At 31.6% G+C, this 13,025-nt stretch overlaps 2 protein-coding genes across 2 annotated transcripts in view; one reads left to right on the top strand and one right to left on the bottom strand.

The window, feature by feature from the left end:
• Window positions 1-6,108: 6,108 nt before the first annotated feature.
• Spt3 (Transcription initiation protein Spt3) lies at window positions 6,109-8,013 on the bottom strand. The gene has a single exon (XM_023164278.2). The coding sequence runs from the start codon at window positions 7,419-7,421 to the stop codon at window positions 6,534-6,536; it is 888 nt and encodes a 295-aa protein (XP_023020046.2). The 5' UTR covers window positions 7,422-8,013; the 3' UTR covers window positions 6,109-6,533.
• Window positions 8,014-8,912: 899 nt separating this feature from the next.
• The window catches only part of icln (chloride nucleotide-sensitive channel icln), a 7,688-nt gene continuing 3,575 nt past the window's right edge, over window positions 8,913-13,025 (top strand). Inside the window, exons 1-4 of the mRNA XM_023164283.2 lie at window positions 8,913-9,099; window positions 9,155-9,297; window positions 9,359-9,525; window positions 10,742-10,871. Coding sequence (XP_023020051.1) covers window positions 8,981-9,099; window positions 9,155-9,297; window positions 9,359-9,525; window positions 10,742-10,871 — 559 coding nt within the window. The 5' untranslated portion in view covers window positions 8,913-8,980. The remainder of the gene's footprint in view (window positions 9,100-9,154; window positions 9,298-9,358; window positions 9,526-10,741; window positions 10,872-13,025) is intronic.

Genomic DNA, 13,025 nt, shown 5'->3' with positions numbered 1-13,025 from the left:
CCGGTCATAACAAATAATATACTTAGTAGAAATTAGACTAAAAGTTATTTTCTTAATTCCATATTCAATACGAATTTCTACAAAATAAATAGGTCATCAATCGAACAAGTTAGTAACTCCTCGCCCACTGAGTTAACATTTTTTTGTTGAACCAGTTAAATGTATATTGATGTCATTATAGGTACCTACTATTCAAATTGTCAGGAATTTCTTTCGTATCTATATCATTACTAACAAAAATAATTTGCCAAGGTGAAGCTTAGCATTTAGGTATGTCATTTAGAGATCTTTAAGTATGTGTTTTTTCATAATATTTGTATTCTCAAAATCTATTTTTAATTTGTGACCCAATCGCATATCTGTTTGAAAAATCTGTTAAAAATCTATTTTTCCGTTAATCAGCTGTCGCCCCCATACGAACGATAACTCTAAGAAGTTGAGAAACGTGTGCGAGCTAAGGACTAACGAGGTCTTACCTTTTAACGTGTGATTCCTAACACGGCATATGATGTGATACTTGACTGTTTCCCACTGCAGATTAGCATGCATCAAATTTGAAGTTGCACCGTTGCATATAATGCTTCTAAAATTTGAAAATATATTTGAAGAAAGATTTCCGGCGATGTGATCAAAAAATTTACTTATACTAGAGTTTAGAGGTCTGAAAATATTACCTATAGCTATCAAGATTTTTCCGATGACAAGTTCAATAAAAGTATTGTCTCTACAACATTTGCATTCCCAATAATAAACCCACTCATCCGTTCCCGGTTGGCAGATCCTGACGAACGATTATTTAAAAAAAAACTGCATCATTCGAAATGTTGGAGTACAACGCAACCAAGTTTCGGCTACTCTCACTTCACATTCGACACAACTAATGTCGTCTCTAATATAAATTTAAAAAATGCGATTGATATGGTGAATATAATCACTATTTTTTTGTTTTAGGTATGGGTAGGCACAGTAGTGTCTTGACATAAGAACTAGAGTGATTGAAAATATTGAACTACTGGAAAGAAAGATTGTTTGGGTTCACTCGGAAGAAAATTGTGGAATTGGCCTACCAGTTTGCAGACGTGAATAATATTCGTCATGATTTTGATAATAACAAAAAAGGGCAGGCAATAAATGGTTGGCGGGATTTCGACGCAGACAACCGTGAGGGGGATTCGAGGATGAGGGAGCAACCTTGGCAGAGTACTGTTGATCTGAGTAGAGCTTCCGTTGTGTCTCACAAAATATTTTACTAGAAAAGCTTGAACACTATGGCTTCACTATTTGCAGTTGATGCAATCCTATGTGAAAAATAGTATAAAATCTGTGTACCATGAAAACAAATTCAGCAAACAAGCCTCAATAAAATATGGAGTACCAAAAGGCAGTGTTCTGGAGCTCTTGCTGCTTCTGATATGTAGGTATAAACGATTTGCCCTCTTCTATGAATATGAAAACTATCTTATAAGCCGCACAACATTTTTCATGTAAATAATAATAGAAGAGAAAGCCGCAGTTGCCCAGCAAGACATAATCGAGACAGGTACTGAGGGGTTCAATGTAACTAAGTCACATATCAATAGAGAGAAAACGGCTTCGATGGTATTCTCAAACCAGGGACATGATACTGAAGTTTTCAGGAATTCACCTGGATAGCAACCTTGGGTACCTATTGACATTACCTTGGTTAGTCATATATACTAACTTGGTATACCTATGTAAAAGAAAATATCAGTAACTATTCGACACTTAGTAATATTCATAATTATAACACGCATAATAAAAACAACCTGCTGATTCCATAACATAAATTAGCTAGTTAATGGTGAATTGGTGCAGTGGTAGTGCGCCCGACTCACAGCTGGAAGGTCGTAAGTTCGATCCCAACCTCGACCAGATATTTTTCTCGAGATAATTTATCTAGTTGAAGTTGGGATGATTCTGCAACATTACATGGCTGACGGACTGCGAATAGTCATGATGCTCCCTAGGTGGCCCAGGGAGTTATTAACATTGCCTACCCAGGACACGAGGCTAATCACCAATGTAGTCGATGCCGATTACACCAAGGAAAAAAATTGTGCTAGTTCTAATCGCAATTGCTTAGGAATAAGCCTTTTTTGATAAATTGACAACCGAATTGAGAGATACACACCTGGAATTATTCAAAAATAAACTAAAGAATATTTAGCATTGTTATATATTGCTTCTGAATTTTATTTATTTATACATATATTACTATGACTCATAGATAGCGAATAATTTATATGAAACCATAATATTACATAATGTGTCCCTTTCATATTATAAATTTGTTTTAAATTGTTATGTATTAGTTTTCAACTTTTATTCATACATATATGAATTTGAATTTTACATTGTAAATATTTTGTGTGATTATTTTATATATTTTAGAAAACCAACAGCGACTTCAGCTGCGAGAGCCCAAAACTTCAACAAGCCGCAAGTAGATGTATTTTTTTAATATTACTTTTACTTATTTTATATTACTTATATATGTGTGTAGGTATATAAATGCCTATGTGTATATACATGCAAATATCTGTTTCTAGGTAAAATAATTTGCCAACATTTTTCTATTTTTATTTATTGTTTTTTCATTGTCGTTCATTGAACGAAATAAGGATAGGTGATAGCATAAGTGGTTAATGATTAGAATTCATTTGTAATTATTGTTATGAAGACGGTTGAATAGAAGAGCAAGTTCTGATTGAGTTACTCAAATGACAAGATCAGAACCTGAATTTTGCCTTTTGACAAAAAGAACTGCCTGTTTTTTTTTATATCTACTATATGTTGTACTGCATTTTGTCAATAAAAGCAATTAATATTATTATTATTCATCAAGACATCATCCAGAGCAATAATATTTCTCCGCATAAACTCTACAATGTTGAATAGCCAGCTTTATCCATAGAGACCCCAAAAGGTGTCTGCTACTACTGTATGTAAGCAGGATGGGGCTTCAACTAGTGCTGAAAAGAGGTCTCATGTGACAAATGTTTTACCCGAGGGCAAATGGCAATTTATCCCGGAACTGAATTTGTCCGATAAAAACCATGAATCAGAAGTTCATAGACTAAGCTCAAACCGGTAGTTTGAGCATTGCACGAAAATCAGGTTAGATAACATCTGCTTTTCATAAATGATCCACTTACAGACGCATGTAAAAGCGAGCCTTAAAGACAAATTGCTTTTTGTAGTTGATGGACATGAAAGTTTAACGTTCGTAAAAAAGCAAGGAATTATTATTAGACTTGTCTTTCTATGGTCCGCTGTACATGGGGATCTCATAAACGATAAGCGATATAGAGTGTTGGTTAAATTGTGGCAAAGTTGTGTATTTCAGAGACCTATTCAATGATGTAAAGAAATCGAATATAGCTCTTTTGGTTCTGGAGATAACCAAAATATCCCAAATTATTTGTTTGCGTATATCTTCTTTATTCGCAAACATATTGCAAATCTGTCCACATTTAGCTATTGGCACTTGATGTGGGCTCTCAGAATATATTCATGAATCTTTTATACAGGGTGGCATCTGACTTGGGCCACCCCCATCTTTGAATTTTTAAATACGGACCTGTATTTTTTGGATCGTAGACGTTCACTTCATACTGAGAAATTAAATTCAATTTTACATTTCGGGATGTTTCGGTAATATTCGATTATAATTGTGTGAATTATTCCCTTTTAAATTACGGTCCTGGAAACTGGTTGACTGAGTTGAATAAAAACACAATAGCAACTTTCAAGTCTCCCTATGTACCGTAGAGTTTTTCAAGAGTTATTTTTCATTTTTAGGTACCTATTCATATTTTTTCCATTGCTCTGAGCGTTTTCTACAATGAACTTCGAATAAGAAAACCTTTTATGATTATCTGAAACATCTACAACAAAAATATATTATATGTGTTTTGATGAGCAGAAAAAAAATTGGTATCAATAATAACATCCGAAACGAACACTACAATTATAATGAAAATTGAAATGAGGTAATTCATATACACAAAAAAATTAATTGTGCAACAAATGTTCGAATTGGAGTCATTCCATTTCGTGACAAATAATGGGACAATAAGATAGTCTGCAAGATCACCAAATCTTACTATTTTGGACTATTTTCTATGGGGGACATTGAAAAATAGGATTTACGCTGGGAGAGAGATAGAAAATGTGGAAGACTCGAGATTAAGGATTTTGAATGATTTCGCAACAATGCAGCAAATAAGTGTATTAAGGGCAATAAATAATATGAAAAACCGAGTTTAAAAATGTCTCGAAATGGAAGGACTCCAATTCGAACATTTATTGCGCCAATAATTTTTTTGGGTACCTATACAAATTACTTCATTTCAATTTTCATTACAATTATAGTGTTCGTTTCGGATGTTATTATTGCTATCATTTCATTTTCTGCTTATTAAAACACATATAATCTATTTTTGATATAGATATGTTTCAAATAATCATAAAAGGTTTTCTTGTTTGAAGTTCATTGAAGAAAACGCTCAGAGACGTGAAAGTTGCTATTATGTTTTTATTCAACTCAGTCAACCAATTTCCAGGGCCGTAATTTAAAAGGGAATAATTCACACAATTATAATCGAATATTACTGAAAAATCCCGAAATATAAAATTGAATTTAATTTCTCAGTATGAAGTGAACGTCTACGATCCAAAAACTACAACAGAAAATACAGGTCCGTATTTAAAAATTCAAAGATGGGGGTGGCCCAAGTCAGATGACACCCTGTATAAAAGATTCATGAATATATTGACATCAAGTGCCAATAGCAAAATGTGGACAGATTTTCAATATGTCTGCGAATAGAAGATATAGGCAAAAAAATAATTTGGGATCATTTGGTTTTTCCTGTATATCTCCAGAACCAAAAGAGCTATATTCGATTTCTTTACATCATTGAATAGGTCTCTGAAATACACAACTTTGCCACACTTCAACCAACACTCTATCTCTTATCGTTTATGAGATCCCCATTGAATAGCCCTGTATATATATATATATATATATATATATATATATATATGTATATATATATATATATATATATATATATGTATATATATATATATATATATATATATATATATATAATTATATATAATATTGTATATATATAATATTGTATATATATAATTATATATATAAATATATATTTTCACAAGTTTCGACTTCTGAGGGTTGTCGTTCGTAGGGGTGCGACAGCTGGTTAACGGAAAAACATATTTTAAACAGATATATATGTATGTATGTTATAATTATGAATATCACTAAGTGTAGAATAGTTACTAATATTTTCTTTTACATAGGCATACCAAGTTAGTATATAGGACTAACCAAGGTAATGTCAATAGGTACCTAGGTTGCTATCCAGGTGACTTCCTAAAAACTTCAGTACCATGTCCCTAGTTTGAGAATACCATCGAAGCCGTTTCATTGATATGTAACTTAGTTACATTGAATCCCTCAGTACCTGAGGGCAACTGGGGCTTCCTCTTCTATTATTGTTTACATAAAAATGGTGTGCCTTCGGCTTATAAGACAGTTTTCATATTCATAGAAGAGGGCAAATCGTTTATACATATCAGAAGCAGCAAGAGCCCCAGAACACTGCCTTGTGGTACTCCATATTTTATTGGGGTTTGTTTGCTGAATTTGTATAACTTTCGTCCTCGCAGTCAACACACATACCACTGATGACGTTTGCTGTAGTAGCAAACGAAACGTTTGATACTTCATAATCCATTCGACCACGGACTACTAGTCAGATTTTGTTCTCTTTAATTGTGACTCCAGCCGTGAAAGAATATGAGTTACAATTTTTGATATTGTTAAAAATAGAGATAATTTACTTCCGATTAAAATTCATATAATAATATAACTGATGGTTGAATTTTTGGTATTATTCTTTGCAGAACTTTTTATGAAGAATGTCTTTTTTGCCTAAAATAAAGAGTAAATTTTTTCTTTCAACACACTGTGGAGACACTATGTTTGAAAATAGTTGTTTTCGATAATTTTTGTTCCAGCTAAAAAGTATTTTATCAAAAATGAAACTACACAAATAACAAACAATATTCATTCGACAAAATCACATAATAATAATAATAATAGATTTACACACCAAATATTGAGGAAATGTTGGGCAAAAGTTATTGAGAATTTTTTCATTTCCAAAAACTAATTGAAAACTCGTTAAATAATTACTTAAACCATTTCATTCTCGGAATTTTACATAAACAATTTACTAAACAGCACATCAAACATTAATAAGGGTTTGTATAAAAATCTCACTGTACAGTACTATTTTCTGGACAAATCACTTTGCGATATTCCTCTCCAATTATTCAGTTTACTTCTTACAATAATGTAATTTGGGTATTTATTCTCCCTTACAATTGAAATATTGAAGAAATTTGAAAATGTAATTGATTAGAAGTTTTTGAAAATAACTAGATTGGTCTGCAATAGGTAAATAAGAATTGATTCATCAAATGGCAAATAAAAAATGTGTCTCAGGCAGCTTTCCCCCAAAACTCAATCTTCCAGCTTGAGGAGATGTAACCCTTCTCATTACCTCTTTGATTTCATTGACACTTATTGGAGGCTGACTACTGTGAACAGTACTGTAGTCTGGGTTAGGTTCCTCAAATCTATGTTTACCACTAAACATAGTAGCAGTATAATATGATCCTGGTAAGTGCTTCAGTGGGTCAGTTCCACATTTTGAATCCATTCTAACAAGAAGTGCGTAATCAGTTATTTCAGCAACAGTCTGATAAGCATAATAAGCCAATACATCTAAAGCTTCAACTTTGAAATTGATTTTCTTCTTGGGGTCCACCCAAAGTCTCAATTTTTCCAAACTTCTTTGAGTAGTATCTCGACTACAGAATGAAGCACATCGAGCTTTACAAAATTCCAGATATTTTTTTTCATCTAATGCTAAGGAGATCCTATCGGCACGCAGCTGGCGTTGGTACTTAATTTCATCAAATTCACTCAAATCTGTAAATTCACCAGTTTCATCAATTCTCTCAATGAACTCCATCAGGGGTCCTTTTGGTTTTTGGATCTTATCGATTTCAACCACATTCGTCTGCATTTTTTGAATTGCTGACTTGGTTTGCTTATTGATGAGATACTTCACAAAACTCCTCATTTTTTGTTTATTGTGGCGCATTAAAAACACTAACTCTTCTCCTTTCAAATTTTTTCCATCTGAGTATTTCAGAGCTTCCTGTACCAATGTTCGCAATTGCTTTAAAACAATATTTTCTACTAGAAGAACAGTTTCCTGATTTGGTGTGTGACTGTCTCCGAACCCAAACATCATTAAAGATATTTCTGTGTAAAAACTAATCTTTGGTAACTCCATTTGTGGTCTCACGATATTTTATTGCTTTGACTCTGATGTTCATTAAATTTAATTTAAATTTAATTAATTAGTATAGTACTTCTCTTCCATCTTTGAAATAAAGTAGATAAAAATAACAACTTTTCTCATCCAAACAGTGAGATACTACTGACTATAATACTACGACTACAAGTTCTTTACGTTATTAATAACAATGGTGAAATAGGAAAAACAATAAATCGAAATCGCTTATTACAATTCTTCTTCTCAATTTTGGTCCTAGCTTCCAGAAATGGCGCTATTATAACCAGTACTCTTTTTATTATAGTAATAACTATAATAAAAACTTTGTCCAAGGAGTAGTAAAATCTTGTTTTACATAATATTGTACTTCATTTTTTCTTCTTTTTAATATATTTGTATTCTTTGTTTTTCCATTTCTTCTTCAATATATTCTTCTTTGTGCAGGTATAGACTCTTCTCGCTTCAGGGCAGCTGTGAAGCATTACCATTACCACGAATCGAAATGCTGCCTCGTATAAAAAGCACTCAGGATGGAAAAATTAAAAGATGGAATACCTTAAATGCTATCAAAATAATTAACAACTTTATGTTTGAGGTTATATTATGTTCTTATTCTTCTTCGACTAGCTCATTGGTGTCAGCTTTTTTTACGGCGCTATTATAACCAGCGTTCACTCTTCTCATGCACAAATAATCGCATCAATGGCAAACACTACATATATATTTTTAAGTTCGATGTACGTACTCAGACGTCGGAGAATCATTATATAAAATGATTTATATCCCCCCCAATGGCGTCCATGTTACTTCTTTTGTGAACGGTCATTATCAACACGTCCATCCACCACCATGTCAGAGATTAAATTGTTATACTGATCTGAATATTACTGGAGTTTTTCCCAACACCAAATCGTTATTTTCAACACCTCGACACGTGTTTCAATCACCAAGTGATCATCTTCAAGAGGAAGATTAAACTGTTATTGTTGTTGTTGATCTGTGTTGTTGACTTATATTTTGTATGCATTTCGTTCATTTTTTGTTATTGGCTGCATTCCTTTACCCATCACAGAATATTGTGGTCCCTTCAAGTATTGGTTCAGTCATTTTATGTGTAGGAAATCAGTTTTTCAATAACCTTTTCGATTTTCACCTTCCTTCTATCATCATAAAAAAAATATAATATTTCTATACAGATTCAGAGATTTAAATTCATAACCTTTTTTAAGGCAAAATTTTACGGCTGCTGGTTTCCAATAAACAGATTATGTTTCCTCGTAAAAATATTTCTAATGCGCACAGTAACTTATTGTAGTAAACTAGAAGTTTGCCCTTTTACACTTGTAAGAAGTTCTCTATTACAATTTCTATTTTTTTTCAGATTGTGGAACCTTGCGGTTCACCTGAATTCGATTTGTGGACAACTAATCAAGGCGGGATATCCAGAAAAATTTAGAAGAAGGGAAGAAGAACATTGCATGTTCCTATCTTCATCTATATTGTAGTCATTGGTTTGTTTTCATTGTTAAGTTTATTGATTTCAAAAATTACAAAAAATGGTTATTATAAATTCATTTAAATATCCGGAATCAGATATTAAGTACCAGAAAGAAAATATTCGAGTTGTATTAGAAAAAAAGGATCTTGGAAACGGAACCCTGTACGTTAGTGAGCAGTAAGTTTTTTCTCAATAGTAAAATTTGTCAAGACATAACTCACCCTTTTTAAAGAACTTTATGTTGGCAACGGAACGGGGATGTTGGTCTAACGATAGAGTACCCCAATATAGTATTACATGGTATCTCGAAAGATGATTCTGTTTACCCAGGAGAATGTGTTTATGTAGTGGTTGCAGGAAAGATTCATATGCCAGGTACCTTATGAACATCTTTCAAAACTTTGAACCTAATTATTTGTTATCTTGAATTTCTCAGGGGAAGATCCTTCATCGCCTGATGCAGATGACAGTGATGCAGCTGACAGTGAAGATAGTTATTGTGAAGTATCACATGAGTGTTCAGAATTATTATTAGTACCAAGTTCAACTAATGATGATACTGAAGTTGTCAGACAGCTTTACGAGGCTATAATGCACTGTCAGGTAAAGTTGCAATAGATTTTTATAATGTTTTGAGGTCGAGCAGTATTCATTATATCTACCTTATTGCAAAACTATGTTACTATAAATATCAAAACTTTCAAGCCACATTTGAATATCATAATTGGAAAGTAATTTTTTCAAGTGTCTAACATGAAAAAACATTGATTTTTTTTAATTGACAGCTTATATTTCCTTGAAAAGGGTTTTGAAATTAAACATTATAACCTTGAAGAAAGATAGATATACTTTCAAACCTTTATTCTAGTGGATCAGAGTTGGTGAAATGAATGCACTCATTGAAAATCATATATTCTTACTAGCAAATAAATATTTTGTCTCTTCTTTGAAATCTGTCTAATGACTTTCAATATTACACCAATTATATTTTTTATAACTTGTAATTGAGAATACAGAAAATGCCAAAAATTATTTGAGTAGTCACTTTTGGTCAAATAAACTTTTTCATCATCATTATTATACTATAATTCTAAAATACTAGGCACTACATTCTCGGAAATGACTGACGTTTTTGCCTTAATCTGTCTCTTGCAGTGGCGTACTTATTTGGTACAAAGACCCTGATGGGTGTAGAACCTGTTGAATCATAAAAGATGAATATTTTTACTTATAATAGAATAACACATCAAAACTGGAATAATAGACCTAACTCTATGAAGTAAATATGATTAAATGAAATGAAACATTTACTATCAATAAATTGATGAATGTAGCCATTACTACGTGGTAGGAGATCATAATGAAGAAAAGAGAATTGAAGCTTTCTGTTTTTTTACCACTTTTATTTAATGTATAATTTTGAAAATGTCCTTATAGGACGAAACTGTAGTAACGTAAGTTACAAATAAAAGTGGTAAAAAACATAGAAAGTTTCAATTCTCATTTCTTAATTATACTTTCAGTTATGAAACAGAGACTTGAAAACAATGACTTTCTTGTATTGTTATAATGGAATCAAATAAGAACAAAGATACTAATGTTATTGTGAAGCTTTGATTCCATTTAAGATGTAACTGCAGAAAAAAGATTATTTGTATCCAGAGCACACAATCATTGTAAAAAGTGTCATTTCACAAAAATGGATCTTTCAACATCTTTATCCTTTGAAAGGAAATATCTCACTGTCACGTTTTCTACCTCAGTTACAAGAAAAAAAATTGAATTCTATAAGACGTTTCAACGTATATACAATATTTAGGAATTGAATCCTGATCCTGCCATGGATATGGATGATGACAGCACAAATGAAGATGACAATCTCTACGAAGACGCTGAAGCTGAACTGAATGAGGAGAATGAAATTATGGAAAGAGGTGGAGGTGATGCTGGTAAGTAACCTACTCTCAAAATGTGAAAATTTGCTTAGGCTAAATGTTCCAAAATCCAATATTATTTGAGGGTGTCATTGGCTTAAGGTAGCTCAGCAAAATTCTAGAAAACAAAAGAAATTCCATTATAAATTCATTGATCCGTTACTTGATGAAAATTAATAACATTATCCATAATAATAATACAATTTTCAAACTATGAATTTTATTCCATGTCATGACATATTTCACTACACGGTTGGACAGGTGTCCAACTGATGAAGCTACCGTGTAGTGAAATGCGACTTAAATAAAATTTATAGTGTGAAATTTGTTTAAATATTATCATGAATAAAGAAAATGTAAACAAGACATTTCAATCAAATCACATTATCAAGAATACAAAAATTTTAGAAGATTTATTTTAAACTTAAAATTCAGAAATCATGTATCTCCAATTCATATATCAGATTTGGTGGCAGAAAATGTTCAACATAATTAATCTAGTTAATTTCGTTCATAACCTCAGGATCAAACGGTGACCTCAATATCTCCTAATTGACATATAGACACAATGCCCATGATAAAGGTCTCAGAAATCAGAATGAATATTATATACCACAATATACAACGAGACAATTTGTATGATCTCTTTTTTCATTGCTTTTCAGACATAATTTGAAAAATCTACCATAATAACAGATACTGAAGTCGAAATACCAAATTAAAAACTTTAAAATATTTCCCCTCTAGATTATTTTTTAAAGTTATCTTTGGAAATGATTATTATTGTAATTTGGTTTATTTGATTTTTTCATTTATATATGATGTTATTTTGAGGCAATTCTATGTAAGTGGTGTGAAAGATAAGATAAGACAATTTATTGATCTTTTAGATGTATACAAATAAGATAAGTCACATATACACACATACATTATTACCCAAGAATGAATATTATACTGTTTTGCCGTTTATTTGTGTTTCTCTGGATAAGATAGAAAGGTAGAATACTTTTCGGTTGTTTGTATTCATCTGCCGGTATTTTGTAAGTAAAGGATAAAAAAGTCCCGAAAAAGTATTGTTAAATTTATGAGTATACTCATTCAACTCAAAATGCATCAAACAAATTGTTTGTAATTGCTGTCAAAAATAAAGAAGTTGATGAAGCCTTGCAAAAAGCTATATGGAGAAAGGAGTTCATTAAATGGACTTGTAATTAATTTGAATACCTAGACTTCAAAAAAGCTACTAATCATTAAATTTGATAAAAACCTTAGTCCTTATTCTTATTGAAATATTCCATAACCATGAATAAATCCACCTACAGTAATTATTTCAGTCTGTTTCATTAAAACTTTTCTGACTTGAACACATCTTCATTCAAACTTTTTTTTTGTTTTAGGATTGTATAGAAAACTGCTTAGATATATTTTATAATTATCATACTGGCTTACTGAACAATATCATTTGAATTTATTGTAAAAAATAGTGATATATCCCATTAAGGAATATTTGTAACCATGATTCCTTATGGTAATAATAATCAATGATTTCCTTAAGTTTGATATTTGAATTATCAAACCTAGATGTCACCCCTTCTTGGTTCTTGGTAATACCAAATATGGTAATTTAATAATTGACATCTGGGTTTTCAATGTGAAGTGCTGAGCTCAGTTTAAACAGTGCCCCTGAATTCATTAGAGACAAATGAACCTATTTTCAATATTTTTTACACCTGAGAAGCTGTATTGGAATTATAATTTTACTCAATTTATTATTTATTGACGAAATATTCCTGATACTTGTTCTCCAAAGCCTTTGGAATTTTAGTTTTTAAGTTGCCCACCCGTAATTTCTGAAATCTTTTCTACTTATTTTGCAAAAAGCTTCTCATTCATTTCTACCCAGGAAGCTACTGTGTTAGCGAAATATGTCTAGAAATTAAAATGTTTGTGAAAATTGTGTAATTTTTATCATGAATAGTATTATCAATTTTCATCAAGAAACGGGTCAGTTCAGATAAATTTGAAAGCTAATTTACAAAAATGAATATTGCATGGCAGTTTATGCCCCTTTATATCAATTCCAAACTAGTTTGTGGATTTCATACCAGACAAATGACAGGATTGTTTTTTACCTACTGAATATGATACACTTTTCAGTCTATTAATTGA

Source organism: Leptinotarsa decemlineata, unplaced genomic scaffold (genome assembly GCF_025532065.1).
Source record: "Leptinotarsa decemlineata unplaced genomic scaffold, Ldec_3_MD MMD2_P_RNA_scaffold_11, whole genome shotgun sequence".
Lineage (NCBI taxonomy): Eukaryota > Metazoa > Arthropoda > Insecta > Coleoptera > Chrysomelidae > Leptinotarsa > Leptinotarsa decemlineata.
Note: the sequence above shows the minus strand (reverse complement) of the source record. Positions and strands in the feature narration are given on the sequence as shown.